This window comes from Beta vulgaris, chromosome 1 (assembly GCF_026745355.1).
Source record: "Beta vulgaris subsp. vulgaris cultivar EL10 chromosome 1, EL10.2, whole genome shotgun sequence".
Classification (NCBI taxonomy): domain Eukaryota; kingdom Viridiplantae; phylum Streptophyta; class Magnoliopsida; order Caryophyllales; family Amaranthaceae; genus Beta; species Beta vulgaris.
The window spans coordinates 47955803-47972857 of NC_079202.1; the positions used below are offsets into that span (position 1 = coordinate 47955803).

At 37.7% G+C, this 17055-nt stretch overlaps 1 protein-coding gene and 1 long non-coding RNA gene across 2 annotated transcripts; both read left to right on the forward strand.

Moving 5' to 3' along the window:
• The first annotated feature begins 13970 nt into the window (after positions 1-13970).
• On the forward strand, positions 13971-14533 carry LOC104891918 (uncharacterized). The gene is made up of 3 exons (XM_048634652.2): positions 13971-14117; positions 14203-14313; positions 14392-14533. Exons 1-3 carry the CDS (start codon positions 13975-13977, stop codon positions 14531-14533), a joined length of 396 nt encoding a protein of 131 aa, XP_048490609.1. The 5' UTR covers positions 13971-13974.
• A 38-nt stretch (positions 14534-14571) lies between these two features.
• LOC125499616 (uncharacterized) lies at positions 14572-15073 on the forward strand. Its single transcript, XR_007276575.2, has 2 exons — positions 14572-14689; positions 14795-15073. It is a non-coding gene; the product is annotated as an uncharacterized LOC125499616 (long non-coding RNA).
• The last annotated feature ends 1982 nt before the right edge of the window (positions 15074-17055 follow it).

The following is a 17055-nucleotide window of genomic DNA, read 5'->3' on the forward strand; positions in this document are numbered from 1 at the left end:
CTGTGAGGCTGTAGGCAACTCCCATCCCACAAAAGATAAGGAAGAGTTAGTTCATCAATAAGTTTTACCCCCCATAAGCTAAATATTCTATACCAAACTACAATAAACAAGAGGCAGTTGTTTTTTTTTTTTTTTTTTTTTTTTTTGACATCGAGAAAATTTGCATTAATTAAAATTGAAAGTACAACCTAATACTAATACAACTAAAAGAAGACAAAGCAAATGAAACTAGAAGAGCTTCATTTGCTCTTACATACTCGATGAAAGAAAACAACCTATTACATATGTAGAACAACGTAGACTAATCTCGAACGATGATAAGAGGATGTGGGTCAACGATCTTGATGAAACAGATCTGGAATGAGAGGAAACCTGTTGAAAGAAGAAACCAAAACGATCTTCAAAGGGAATTGTCGCAGCTCACCTAAGTAGCTCCCAATGTCTACTAGCCACAAAATCCCAAGGTCCTTGAACATAAAAACCTTCCTGGGATTCGACTGATGAAAGTAACCAAGAAATCACCTCCTTAGGTGACTTCGGACCCTTGAACAAGGTAACCCGAGTTTAGTCTCGCAAGACAGAAACTCGAAATGCGTGGAGGACATAACTTGCTCCAAATTAAATTGGAGGGCCTCCCACAAGATGCATTTTTGAGGTGTGATGACGTTAAGGTCATCACTGGAAATTTAGGTGACTTATGTTGAAGAAAATCACCCAATTGATGAATCCGAAGATTCGTCCTTACAATCTCAAACTTAGAAGATCTAACCACAACAGGAATAAAACGATCATCACCTCTCATCTTACCCAAGACTACAACCCCTATAGATACATAACTAGATCTAAAGAACCCTAAATTAAAACGAAAAAAAGGAACATAAACAAGATACCCAAAACAGAGCAACAACCAATACATAATGCCACACCAAAACCAGCACCCTAAAACCTGCAAAAACTGCATGATATCTTCACGGCCAACGATGGAGTCCTGAACGAACTGACAATTAACACTAGAGGGGAACGGGGAAGGGGACACTGACACTAAAGCTCAAAAACAGAGCAGGGGAACGGGGAAGGGAACCTAGCGCTAACCACTTTTGAAAAACGAACGGGGGTCGGGGAAGGGAACCTAGATCTAACCACTTTTGAAAACGAACAGGGGGTCGGGGAAGGGAACCGAGATCTAACCACTCTTGAAAACGAACGGGGAGGGGGAACCTAACTACAGTCACTGAAAACTTAGGGTAGGGGGAGGGGGAACTGACCCTAAGACTATGACAAAGAAGAGAGGACTCACGGCCTATAGGCCACCGGGGTGGGCAATCGACACAGAAAAAGGGAAGACGACAAAGCGGGAGAGGGAGGGGAACGGCGACAGGCGAAAGGGAACAGGGGGTAGGGTTGTCACTTGGGCGACGACCAAAGTTTACTCGAAATTAAGGGGGACGAGGCGGTGGGGAACACGGCGAAGGGGAGACGGGACGCTAACTGACGGCGGGGCGGGGGAAGGAGATCAGCGAAAGAAAAAGGAAACTAAACAACCTGTAAACCGGAAAACGAAAACCTAACCGACGAAAGGGGATGGAAGCAGGCTCGCCGGCGGCTAAGAGAGCGGCGCGCGCTCAGCCAGCCACCAGCGAGCCGGCTCGAGGCGGCGCAGATAGCTAGGGTTTGAGGTGGGTATATGTCGGAGGTATTCCAGAGAGAGAAAAAGGGCTGGGTTTTTACTATATGGGTTACAAGAGGCAGTTGTTGTAGTCATTAGAATAGAGGATCTACCATAATATATTGAAAATTTAGGTAACCCAACATATACACTTCTATACAAGACACATTATCTGTAGTGGGCCAGTGGCACTTCATGGAAACAGGTCATCCTTCTTTGTGACATGAATACACCTTCAAAGTCAGCACTATCTGTAATATCCTAAAAATCTTAAACATATTTAAGCGAATAATTAACATAATAATGTAGTTATAGTATATTTTATTTTATTCATTCCACTAATTAAGCAACGTATAATAAAATGATTATAAAATTTTAACATAAAAATTTACTAACTTAAATTTTGACGATAATTTATAATTTACAATTTTATGGGTTAAACAAGAAGGTTAATGTAGTTGATAATTCACTTAAAGTACAAAATGTCAACATTTCACCCAAGATTTCACTAAGTCACGTTGATAGGTGTAAGTGTGGAGAATTTCTGATTTTTGGTTGAGAAAATAAAAAAAAGAAAAAAAAAAGAAAGCTTTGGTCAATCCCCATTAATGGTGTCTTCCTCCTCACTCCACCATGTACATTTGTCATTCATGCAATCACAACTCCCTTCTTTTTCTTCAGTCAAGATATGTCCCCAACCCATCACCATTGCTTCTTCAAGTTAACAAAATCAGATTATTTACTTCACCATCCTCCTCCCAACCACTGATTTTAACTCCCAATTTCCACTATAAATAGCCATGGAAATTCAACATCAAGAACACACCAACAATCTTCATCCCCTCTTCTCTCTCTAATCAGAAATTATGTCAACAAATTACCGGAAAATTGGAATTGTGACTAAAGGAAACCCACAAGAAAAACCCCATTTTCTCTCTCTCTCTCCTCTGTTTCGACCCCCACAACCGACCACCGTCGGCCACCGCGCGCGCCACCTGCGCCGCGCCCAGTCCCGTCCCCACCCCGCTGTCGTTCGCCGACCACCGCGCAGCTCGCCGGAGACCTGCGCCAGCACCCTCACGTTCTCTCCCTCTCCTCCTCGTGGTCTCTCTCTCTCGGCCCTCTTCTTCTTCGTGCGCTGTAGTAGCGGGCTGGACCACCGACGACCCGCGCGCTGAACCACCGGAGACCATCGCCGGAAGCGTCGCTGCTGCTCGCCGTCGACCACCGAAGCCGGCGTCCACCTCAGTCGCGATTCGTCCTCCCTGCTCCTAGTAGCAGAGGTGATGATATTCTCCTTTTTAAATTCTGATTTCCTTAAGTTTATAATGCAAGCCCAAATTTCTACCTATTGTTAAGTTAGTTTAGATTGGGCCAAGAATAGTTCAATTAGAACCTAAACTGAATCCTTGTTGTTGGACTTAGATGTAGTTGAACTTGTTCATGGACTTACTAAGTTATACTTATGGACTGATTTATATTAGTTAGACCAACTCAATTTAAGTGTTGCATGTTCACTAAATAAGCTCAAATCTGACTTTTATTGTTTTAGCTAAACTACTTATATTAGATGGGCCAAATTGAGTTAAACTAAAACTGATTTAGTATTTCATTAAGCTATGTTAGTTTAATTAATCAAGTTAAGTATAATGTTGGGCTTATAATCTGATTTACTTATTTAAATCATTTAAGTTAATCTTGTTGCTTTAATATATTGAGCCTTAGTGGGCTGATTTAGTTAGTTTTACTAAACCACCTAACTTATTTACTAAAATCTATTATTGGGTTATAATTCATGATTTCTAAACTAGTTGAGTTGTTTAAAACTAATTAAAAACTAATTCATTAAGCATGTTGTTTATAATTAAGCTTAAGTAGGAGTACTTCATTAATCCTTAAAGTTCATTTATAAAAAACTAGTTACTTGACTTGTTGTTTTAAATGACTAAATAATATTAAAATAATGTTAATCGATCTATTATAACTTTAAACTTAATTAATTTATTAATGGGTAACTAATTAGTTATTAACTATGAACTAGAATAATGTTATGCTTTCGAAAGGTTATATATAATATGCAGTAAATAACTTCAATGTTCGATAATTTCTAAAATATAGCTAATGAGTTTTCATTATTTAGTTGTTAAAGAGTCACCTTAGTTAAAAAGTTATTAACGATTAAGAAATAATGGCCTTTAAGGAGACCTTTACGACGTTATAATAACCGTTATGACCTTAATAAGCGCTGACTAATATTTAGGCTTAAAAGCTAAATAACGAAACATTCATTAATAAAACTATTCTTGAATAGATTAAGGAAGATAAAGGATATTACAAGCCTCCCCCGGCTATCAAGGTTATTAAGCAGGAATCCAGGTAACGTCTACTGCTAACACCCGCATTCCCCTTCAAAGTATGTTTTATGATCATGATTAATATTATGTTTTATATGGATTGCGGGAAATGAAATGTTTTATGATGGTTATTATGATATGATGCTATGAGATGATGATGATGACGTTATGATGAAATGAAAGAATATAATTATTCACGATGATGATGTTACTTAAAACCAATGAAACATGATAAATTCAAGTGAAAGACGGTTCTTGGCAGTATGATACGGGCACCGCAAGTGTACCTATGTTGTGACCGCCTGATGGTTTTAAATGTACGGGCACCGCAAGTGTCACCTATGTTGTGACCGCCTGATGGTTTATGATACGGGCACCGCAAGTGTCACCTATGTTGTGACCGCCTGATGGTTTAAATGATACGGGCACCGCAAGTGTCACCTATGATGTGACCGCCTGACGGTTATGTAGTGGGAGACGTCCCCTATGTTATGATGACTAGCCAAGTTACCAAAGTAAAAGATATATGATGATGAACATGATAAAGAAGATAATGTAACATGTTATGATATGTTTGTGAAATGGTTTTACTTATTCTCTCCTCCCTGTTTATAAATAAAATGATGTGAAATGAATTTACGATGTTAGAGTAGTATGTTACTGAGCCTCGGCTCACGACGTTTTGTTTTATGTTTTAGGTACCGATGGTGATAACGGGATGGCGTAGCAGTGAGGATTTAATTAATATCTAGATTATCTAGACTCTCATGGTTTTAATTTAAGTTTATGTCAAAACTCTGATTAGTAACTAAGTTTCTATTAATCAAGACTAATGTTGGATCTATATTATGCTTCATGTTATAAATGTTTAAGTTTATGATTTTATGTTGCCTTGTATTTTCCTTATGGAAAGTACGGCGGTAACGCGCCGACTATTTAGGTTCCGCTGCTAATAATCGATTAATTAACTTAACCACGACGATTAGAGGTCTGGGCGTTACAGGTTGGTATCAGAGCAACGGTCTCGATGCCTCAAGTAAAATCTCAAAGGTTTTACTTAAATTAGTAAATAAATGGTAAAGTAATTAGTAAAACGAGAGTCATCACCATGAGTATAGGGTTTATATACATTAATAATATGAAAACTAAATGGTGTAGTTAATAAGTGTTTTAAAATGAAAATGAGTGTGAGTGTTAGGATCGGGGAAGGGAATATTTTTATTATTTTTACGATGATAGTCATGCCTCGCTTAACATGTTATGCACATGGAATATGTGATGTTTTAGAACATGGCAACAAGTGGAAGTGGACCTACTAATGGAGGAAGTGGAACCCATGGGCCTGAAGTCACACTTGAAGAAATGAGGCAAAGGCTAGATACCTTGCGAAGTGACCCTGTTTTCGAAGAAACGACTGAAAATGCTAACGGAAATCAGGTGGATATAATGAAGCTGATGATGGAATTCTTGCAAGGAAACCGACCAAGGGCCAAGACGGAGCAGGAAGAATGCTCCAATATGTTCAAAAGGTTTTTGCTCACAAGCCGCCTACTTATGATGGAAAACCTGACCCCACCGAGTTCGAGGAATGGTTGAATGGCATGGAGAAACTCTTTGATGCCACCCAGTGTCCAGACAAGTGGAAAGTTAACTTTGCTGTATTCTACTTAAAAGGGCAAGCTGATCTGTGGTGGAAGACTGCTAGAGAGATGCAGAATCAACCTGGATTTGGATGGGAAGGTTTAAAGGAGGCTATGAGAAACCAGTTTTACCCTCAGTCTCTGCAACTCCAGATGGAATCTGAGTTTATCCATCTGAGGCAAAGGGTATGTCAGTTCTGGAATATGCTGTGAAATTCAATGAATTAGCTCGATTTGCTCCTGATCTGGTGTCTACGGATCGTCAAAGGATGAATCGATTTGAAGGAGGTTTGAATCTGGACCTTCAAGAAAGGCTTGCTGCAAACATAAGTAAGTCCTATCAAGAGCTATATGATCGGGCTATCAATGTTGAAAGGAAAATGAAGCTCGAAAGGATGTTTATGAGAATGGAAAAAGAAAGGTAAAGGTCAAGAAGTTTCAATAAGCAATGTTTTTAAGAAGCAGAACACTGGATTCTCAGGAAACAACAATGGTCAGAGGCAAATCCCTCGCTGCAACATATGCTCCAAATTGGGCCATGTAGCCAGGGAATGTCGAGCAGGAACCGATCAGTGCTATCGGTGTGGTAAGACGGGCCATATGGTCAAGAATTGCCCGGCTTTTAAAAGGAAGAACGAGAACACTAACAACCGTGTGCCAGTGCAAAGGAACAACTCTCAGAACTATGGTTATGGTAGGAATGCAAGTAATAATGCCAACAGAAACCCTCCACGTGGACCCCCACAAGCCGGACGAGTGTTCATGATGCAAAAAGAAGAAGCTGAGGCTGATGACACCGTTATTACTGCGTACTTTTCCTGTCAACTCTGTACCTGCTTATGTCCTTTTTGATTCTGGAGCTTCCCATTCGTTTATATCTACTGCATTTTCTAGAAGCTTGAATGCAAAACCATGCTCTGAATTCTCTGCCATGTCTGTCACCATCCCTAATGGTGAATCCATCTTATGTGATGTCATGTATAGAAATTGTCCTATTCTTATAGGAGGATGTGAATTTCAAGTAGACCTCATTCAATTTGAATTAACCGACTTTGATGTGATATTGGGAATGAATTGGTTGTCGAAGTACAAAGCAGACATAAATTGCCTTAACCATGAAATAACCCTCAGAAGCCAGATGGGTGTAAGGTTTCTTACCGAGAAGAAAAGTCCACCCAAACCTGAAATCATCTCATCCTTGAAAGCCTTCAAGTTACTTTCAAAGGGTCATCATGGATACCTATGTAGTGTGGTAGACCTAACCAAACCTGAACCCTCTTATCCGATATTCCCATAGTTTGTGAGTACCCTGATGTATTTCCGGAAGAGATACCTGGCATGCCACCAGAAAGAGAAATAGATTTCAGCATTGACCTCGTTCCTGGATCTGCTCCTATCTCCAAGGCACCTTATCGAATGGCACCTGCTGAATTACAAGAACTGAAAAAGCAACTAGATGAATTCTCGAGAAGGGGTATATTCGACCTAGTGTGTCGCCATGGGGTGCACCAGTTCTATTTGTCAAGAAGAAAGATGGAAGCATGAGGTTATGCATTGATTATCGAGAGTTGAACAAGATCACCATCAAGAATAAATATCCATTGCCTCGTATTGATGATCTTTTGACCAACTTCGAGGTGCAACTATCTTCTCCAAGATTGATTTAAGATCTGGATATCATCAACTCCGCATAAAGCCAGAAGATATTTCAAAAACCGCTTTCAGGACCCGATATGGTCATTATGAATTCACAGTAATGCCATTTGGGTTAACCAATGCCCCTGCTGTCTTCATGGATCTGATGAACCGAGTATTTAAATCATACCTCGATAAGTTTGTGGTTGTATTCATCGATGATATCTTGGTGTTTTCAAGAAACTTGATTGAGCATGAAGAACATTTGAGGAAGGTGTTAGAAGTGTTGAGAGAAAGGAAGTTGTATGCAAGTTGAAGAAATGTGAGTTCTGGTTGAAAGAAGTTGCCTTTCTAGGGCACATCATTTCAGATACTGGAGTCTCGGTTGATCCACAAAAGATAAGAGCTATCATGGAATGGCCTAGACCCACTAATGTTCCTGAAGTTCGGAGTTTTATGGGTTTAGCTGGATATTATAGAAGATTTGTCCAAGATTTCTCCAAGATAGCCATGCCTATAACTCGATTGGTGAAGAAGACGGTTAAGTTTGTATGGAGTGATGAATGTGAAGCAGCTTTTCAAGAGTTGAAGAAGCGTCTCACCACTGCTCCTGTTCTTACTCTCCCTTCTGGAACTGATGGATTTGTTGTGTATAGCGATGCCTCTAAGCATGGATTAGGTTGTGTGTTGATGCAGAATGATAAAGTTATAGCATATGCTTCCCGTCAACTCAAGCCTCATGAACAAAACTACCCAACCATGACCTTGAACTAGCCGCAGTTGTGTTTGCTCTCAAAATATGGAGACACTATCTCTATGGTGTTCCGTGTAAGATCTTCACCGACCACAAAAGCCTTAAATACATTTTTACCCAAAAGGAATTGAACTTGAGGCAACGTAGATGGCTTGAACTCCTAAAGGATTATGATGTCGAGATCCTATATCACCCAGGCAAAGCTAATGTCGTAGCTGATGCTCTAAGCCGCAAATCCTACCTAAACACAACCTTAACCTTGCCGAAAGAAATCAATGATGATTTGATGAAGATGAAAGTGGAGATCATGCAACCGAAAATAGAAGCACAGTTGTACGCATTGGAGTTGAGGCCGACTTTGTTGGAAGAAATAAAAGAGGCGCAAGATGGAGACTTGGAGTTGCAAAAGATAAAGAGTGATGTGAAGAAGGGAAAATCACCGGGATTTGTGATCCAAGATGATGGCACGTTGAGATTTCAGGGTAGAACATGTGTTCCAGATAAGGAGGCATTGAAAAAGAGAATTCTGGAAGAAGCTCACAACAGTCCTTTTTTGTTCACCCTGGAGGAAACAATTGTACAAGGATTTAAAGCAGACCTTCTGGTGGAGCAATATGAAGCAAGAAGTTGCAGAATTTGTGTCAAGATGTCTGACTTGTCAAAGGATAAAGATCGAACATCAGAGACCTGCAGGATTGTTGCAACCATTAGATGTTCCTGCATGGAAATGGGATTCAATTTCTATGGATTTTATCATGGGGTTGCCACCATCATTTCGAGGAATGAACTCTATATGGGTCATTGTGGATAGACTGACAAAATCCGCACATTTCTTAGCCATTAGAAATAATTGGAGTTTGGATAAGCTAGCTGAGTTATATATGAGCACAATTGTCAGATTGCATGGAGTACCAAGTTCTATTGTGTCAGATCGTGATTCGAGATTCCAAGCAAAGTTTTGGAAGGAATTACAAAAGGCACTTGGTACGAGACTGGATTTTAGTACCGCTTTCATCCAGCAACAGATGGTCAAACAGAAAGGACCATTCAGACTCTCGAAGATATGTTGAGAGCATGTATTCTGGATTTTCAAGGAAGTTGGGAGAAATACTTGCCATTGGTTGAGTTTTCTTACAACAACAGCTATCAAGCTAGCATCCAAATGGCACCATATGAAGCACTGTATGGAAGAAGATGTAGAACACCCCTGTGTTGGAGTGACATCGATGAAGCTCGAATGATTGGACCTGACTTGATACAAGAGACAACGGAAAAAGTACGATTAATTCAAGCCAGGATGAAGGCTGCACAAAAGACAAAAGAGTTATGCGGACCGTCGAAGGAGGCCATTGGAGTTCGAAGTAGGTGATCATGTTTTCTTGAAAATTTCGCCTACTAAGGGTATTATGAGATTTGGTCAAACTGGTAAGCTAAGTCCGAGGTACATTGGTCCATATGAGATTTTGGATCGAGTCAACGAAGTAGCTTATCGCTTGGCGTTGCCGACAGACTTGGATAAAGTTCATAATGTTTTCCACGTGTCGATGTTGCGGAAATATATACCAGACCCTAGCCATGTGATCAGACACGAGCCTTTGCAGCTAAGGAAGGATTTGACTTATGAAGAGAAACCGATTGAAATTCTTGATCGTAGGGAAAAGCGACTTAGAAGCAAAGTAATTCCTATGGTTAAGATTTTATGGGCTAATCACACGTCATCCGAAGCCACTTGGGAAGTAGAGATCAGATGAGAACAAAATACCCTCACTTGTTTGAATAGATGACTTTGATGTGTTTAATTATGTGCTTCTGAAACTTATGTATGAATGTTCAAGTTTATGAATGCATGATTTTATCCTTTTGACAATGCTATGTAAGTTTCGAGGACGAAACTTTTTCTAAGGGGGTAAGGATGTAATATCCTAAAAATCTTAAACATATTTAAGCGAATAATTAACATAATAATGTAGTTATAGTATATTTTATTTTATTCATTCCACTAATTAAGCAACGTATAATAAAATGATTATAAAATTTTAACATAAAAATTTACTAACTTAAATTTGACGATAATTTATAATTTACAATTTTATGGGTTAAACAAGAAGGTTAATGTAGTTGATAATTCACTTAAAGTACAAAATGTCAACATTTCACCCAAGATTTCACTAAGTCACGTTGATAGGTGTAAGTGTGGAGAATTTCTGATTTTTGGTTGAGAAAAAAAAAAAAAAGAAAAAAAAGAAAGCTTGGTCAATCCCCATTAATGGTGTCTTCCTCCTCACTCCACCATGTACATTTGTCATTCATGCAATCACAACTCCCTTCTTTTTCTTCAGTCAAGATATGTCCCCAACCCATCACCATTGCTTCTTCAAGTTAACAAAATCAGATTATTTACTTCACCATCCTCCTCCCAACCACTGATTTTAACTCCCAATTTTCCACTATAAATAGCCATGGAAATTCAACATCAAGAACACACCAACAATCTTCATCCCCTCTTCTCTCTCTAATCAGAAATTCTGTCAACAAATTACCAGAAAATTGGAATTGTGACTAAAGGAAACCCACAAGAAAAACCCCATTTTCTCTCTCTCTCTCCTCTGTTTCGACCCCCACAACCGACCACCGTCGGCCACCGCGCGCGCCACCTGCGCCGCGCCCAGTCCCGTCCCCACCCCGCTGTCGTTCGCCGACCACCGCACAGCTCGCCGGAGACCTGCGCCAGCACCCTCACGTTCTCTCCCTCTCCTCCTCGTGGTCTCTCTCTCTCGGCCCTCTTCTTCTTCGTGCGCTGTAGTAGCGGGCTGGACCACCGACGACCCGCGCGCTGAACCACCGGAGACCATCGCCGGAAGCGTCGCTGCTGCTCGCCGTCGACCACCGAAGCCGGCGTCCACCTCAGTCGCGATTCGTCCTCCCTGCTCCTAGTAGCAGAGGTGATGATATTCTCCTTTTTAAATTTCTGATTTCCTTAAGTTTATAATGCAAGCCCAAATTTCTACCTATTGTTAAGTTAGTTTAGATTGGGCCAAGAATAGTTCAATTAGAACCTAAACTGAATCCTTGTTGTTGGACTTAGATGTAGTTGAACTTGTTCATGGACTTACTAAGTTATACTTATGGACTGATTTATATTAGTTAGACCAACTCAATTTAAGTGTTGCATGTTCACTAAATGGGGCTCAAATCTGACTTTTATTGTTTTAGCTAAACTACTTATATTAGATGGGCCAAATTGAGTAAAACTAAAACTGATTTAGTATTTCATTAAGCTATGTTAGTTTAATTAATCAAGTTAAGTATAATGTTGGGCTTATAATCTGATTTACTTAGTTAAATCATTTAAGTTAATCTTGTTGCTTTAATATATTGAGCCTTAGTGGGCTGATTTAGTTAGTTTTACTAAACCTAACTTATTTACTAAAATCTATTATTGGGTTATAATTCATGATTTCTAAACTAGTTGAGTTGTTTAAAACTAATTAAAAACTAATTCATTAAGCATGTTGTTTATAATTAAGCTTAAGTAGGAGTACTTCATTAATCCTTAAAGTTCATTTATAAAAAAACTAGTTACTTGACTTGTTGGTTTTAAATGACTAAATAATATTAAAATAATGTTAATCGATCTATTATAACTTTAAACTTAATTAATTTATTAATGGGTAACTAATTAGTTATTAACTATGAACTAGAATAATGTTATGCTTTCGAAAGGTTATATATAATATGCAGTAAAATAACTTCAATGGTTCGATAATTTCTAAAAATATAGCTAATTGAGTTATTCATTATTTAGTTGTTAAAGAGTCACCTTAGTTAAAAAGTTATTAACGATTAAGAAATAATGGCCTTTAAGGAGACCTTTACGACGTTATAATAACCGTTATGACCTTAATAAGCGCTGACTAATATTTAGGCTTAAAAGCTAAATAACGAAACATTCATTAATAAAACTATTCTTGAATAGATTAAGGAAGATAAAGGATATTACAAGCCTCCCCGGCTATCAAGGTTATTAAGCAGGAATCCAGGTAACGTCTACTGCTAACACCCGCATTCCCCTTCAAAGTATGTTTTATGATCATGATTAATATTATGTTTTATATGGATTGCGGGAAATGAAATGTTTTATGATGGTTATTATGATATGATGCTATGAGATGATGATGATGACGTTATGATGAAATGAAAGAATTTAATTATTCACGATGATGATGTTACTTAAAACCAATGAAACATGATAAATTCAAGTGAAAGACGGTTCTTGGCAGTATGATACGGGCACCGCAAGTGTCACCTATGTTGTGACCGCCTGATGGTTTAAATGATACGGGCACCGCAAGTGTCACCTATGTTGTGACCGCCTGATGGGTTAAATGATACGGGCACCGCAAGTGTCACCTATGTTGTGACCGCCTGATGGTTTAAATGATACGGGCACCGCAAGTGTCACCTATGATGTGACCGCCTGACGGTTATGTAGTGGGAGACGTCCCCTATGTTATGATGTGCTAGCCAAGTTACCAAAGTAAAAGATATATGATGATGAACATGATAAAGAAGATAATGTAACATGTTATGATATGTTTGTGAAATGGTTTTACTTATTCTCTCCTCCCTGTTTATAAATAAAATGATGTGAAATGAATTTACGATGTTAGAGTAGTATGTTACTGAGCCTCGGCTCACGACGTTTTGTTTTATGTTTTAGGTACCGATGGTGATAACGGGATGGCGTAGCAGTGAGGATTTAATTAATATCTAGATTATCTAGACTCTCATGGTTTTAATTTAAGTTTATGTCAAAACTCTGATTAGTAACTAAGTTTCTATTAATCAAGACTAATGTTGGATCTATATTATGCTTCATGTTATAAATGTTTAAGTTTATGATTTTATGTTGCCTTGTATTTTCCTTATGGAAAGTACGGCGGTAACGCGCCGACTATCTAGGTTCCGCTGCTAATAATCGATTAATTAACTTAACCACGACGATTAGAGGTCGGGGCGTTACACTATCTATATCTGGAGAATTGTATACATAACTGGAGAATTAGACATAATTTCGTAGAATATCAATTTGTTCATGTATATTTCTTTTGTGTTTTATTACTTGGGCCCTTTCTTCCGACATAAAATAACTAAATTGAATTAATTGCTTGATACTTTTTTTGTTTGTTTGAATGTTGATTATGAGCCATCTCATTATAAAGGTCGATACACAAGCAACAAAATCATTTGCTGCTCCAATCCCACAAACGCCATCATCACAAGCATCAAACAATCGAAAATATGTGATCACTGATAAGGATCTTGCCAAGTTGACAACTACTTCATTGGCGAACTTTCAAGAATCAAGCCATGAGAATGAAATCAAGTGGTGCATGCATATCAATTAGAATACCGACAACTGTGTATGGTCATGATGAGACACTTACCCTTGATTATGAAGCGATGCTTGATTGGTGCTTCCAAAGAGAGATCAAAGTGACTCACTTGTCCATTTTCATAAAGTAAGTTAAGTTCAGTTGTGTTTTTAGTTGTTCTTTCCTAATTTCATTACACTATAGAACTTATATATATATATATATATATATATATATATATATATATATATATATATATATATACATATATATACATATATATATATATACATATACATATATATACATATATATATATATACATATACATATATATACATATATATATATATACATATACATATATATACATATATATATATATACATATATATATATATACATATATATATATATACATATATATATATACATATATATATATATACATATATATATACATATATATATATATATATATATATATATCCTAATTAATGTGCAAGATACTTGAGCGAAAAGTGTCAACAAGGTGGTGTATGTATGTGGGATGTATGGATTCTGTGACTCAAATTATTTATCTCCTATGACACAAACCAATAAAGAAGAGCAAGTCGACTATCTAGCTCGTATCTTTGGCCAAAATGAAGGAAATAATGTTAATCAACTATTCTTTGCACCTTATCATGAGAAGTAAGTATGAATTATTAAATTAATTATTAAAAGGATGGGAAGATGTTAACTGGCTATGCACACACTAACATTTGCGGATGTGCAGTCGACATTGGATGCTAGCGGTCATTAGTCCTTGGAATGGAGTGGTGTTTTGGTTTGATCCTGCTGGAGCGGAAAATGATATTCCTGAATTTGCTCAAAGGACCATAAATGAGTATGTATACAAAGTACATTATATATTCAACTCATAATATTGAAGTAATCATCTAATTTTTACTTGACAATTTTTTAGGGGAATCATAAAATTTAGTCTCGTATATCGAAAGGACATTAAGAAAATGAAAAAGAATCCGACAATTAAGTGGAAAAACCTGAGGTATGTTATTCTAATTTTTTATTATTTTGATGCATTTATATTGATGCATTTATATTGATGCTTATTAAAATTAATATGAAATATGACTAATTGTATAATTATCTTTATGAACAAGTGTCCTCGTCAATCCCAAGAATCTCTAAACTGTGGATATTATATATGTCGATATATGCTCGAGACTATAGAGAAAAGGCGACAAGTGATTCCTGATAAGGTATCAATTCTTTCAAAACACCAGTCACTTGCTTTTTTCTCATATCAATTAACAACATATTTCATATCAAAATTATTTTTAAATAATTTTATTAATGCTTTGTAGTACTTTGGCGGAGTTACAACTGAATTTCCTCAAAATAAGCTTGACGAGTTGAGAGACTTATGGATCAAATACGTGGAGGAATATAAACAAGCGGAAGAAGAGGAATCTGAAGAAAGTGTCGATTTTGATTAGGTGTTAAGCGGGATTAGATAGGTAATTAGTTAGAACAATGAGTTGATTAATTTACTCTACATATGAGTTGAAAGAAATAATGGCTGCTTTAGGTATCTTTTAATAAGTTGATTTTTTGAATCTTCATATATCGATATTATTTTGTAATGAATTATGGTATTGCATCAATGAAATTTTTGTCAAGTTATATTTTTGTCAAGTTATATAATAATTCGAATTTTGTCAAGTGGCCCGCGATTTTGTAGGAAATATATATCAAATAAAAATTATAGGTAAATTAAATAAAGCCGCAAGCTAGAATTTTGTCGTTAAAAAAATGAGGCAAAGACACCATCTGTTCTAATGTATGGCCTCTCATATCAAATTAAATATAGTACTTAGGTAGACGAAAGAGACCACCTTTCTATCTAAGTGATTTTTTTGAGAAAGATAAAGAGACCACCTATAAATGATAAGTGGTTTTTTAGTACGATGAAAGAGACCACCTTTGTTTTTTATGTGGTTCCTTATCCTTATTATTTTTCCCTACTACGATACATAAAAAAACCACTTATTTTAAAAAAGTGGTCTCTTCTTTTAATATAACAAACCACTTATAATAAGTGGTCTTTTATCCTGAGAGCCCACTGAGCTAGAGACCACCTCTAAAGTGGTCTCTAACGTATTTTTTAGGGGGTCTCTTTATGCATTTATGTAGTAGTGTTCAATCCAAATGGTATGGCTTTATATGCATAAATGTCAACATCCGTGATAAATTCGGCTTTACTTCTGTCGGCCTCCATGAGACTAATATGATGATACCCGAAAAAAGCGTTCATGAAACGTAGCAACGCATGGCCCGTAGTTATGTCAACTAACTAGTCAATTCTCGACAACAGGTAATAATCCTCGGGAAGGCCTTGTTCAAATCTGTAAAATCTACACACATTCGCCATGAATTATTGGCCTTTTTTACCAGCACCACATTCGCTAGCCATTCTGGGCAGTCACAGGGTTCGATGAAGTCTGTCGCTAGCAGCTTATTGATCGCCTCTTTCATTGTAAAATTCTTTTTCAGAAGAGAAGTTTCTCTTCTTTTGTGTTACCAGACTCACATCTCCATTGACATTTTGCCGGTGAACAAGTATTGTCGGGTCCATGCCCGGTATCTTGTTCGCTGATAATACGAACACATCAGCATTGTCTCTTAGTAAACTTATCAGGTTTACTTTGATTTTTTCTCCCAGATCAGCTCCGATTTTGACCGTACTTTTCGGCCTCACATTCTCAAGACTTATCTCTTTAGTTTCTCCATCGGGGTTAGGTTGTAGCATATCTGCCGGCCTTGTCTCATAATTCTCCATTAATAAGTCCTTGCTAGTCTTATTAGCTGCTTTTCGCCCCTGTCGTTCTGATGGTGGAGACTTTGTCGGCTTTTTTTGTGTTCTTTTCGCCTCTCTTCAGTTCTCAAAGCTATTAGGTAACATGCCCTAGCCGATTCTTGATTTTCTTTAACTTTTTCGGTTTACCACTGTTTGATGTGTATATCATCGTCATGTGCTTTGTGGAAACTATAGCTTGAGTGTCATGGATCAATGGGGGTCCAATAATGACGTTATAATCTGTCGGTACGTCGACTAACAAGAATTCCACCAAGAGATCCCGTGACTGAGGTCCTTCTGCCATCTTGACCGGATACCCCTGTGAATCCAGTAATTGAATACGAAACCAGCTTCAAATATGATCTTCCCCAACCCAATTTTTCGAACTTTGGGAGAGTAAGGATATTGGTTAAGCTATAGCCATCAACAAGGATGCGATGGACCATCACGTTAGAAATTTGCAGAGATAATACCAAAGCTAAGGGTCATTATAGGGAAAGATAATCTCTTTGGCGTCCTCTGCTGTTGCCTGTTAATGCTACAAGTGACATTTGAGAAGGTGCTGATCACTTTCCGATTTTGTGGTAGTTAACTTGGTGCCTGACTTCCTTCGTACTAGCATTTGCTCCATGTATACTACCACCATGAATTGGGCCTCTCGAGATGACATGAATATCGGTCAGCCTTTCGACCATCACTTGTTGTCTTTCTCTCGAGATGACCTATCTTAATCAGTATAAGCTTGATACTGCTTAAAGTATCCTCTAC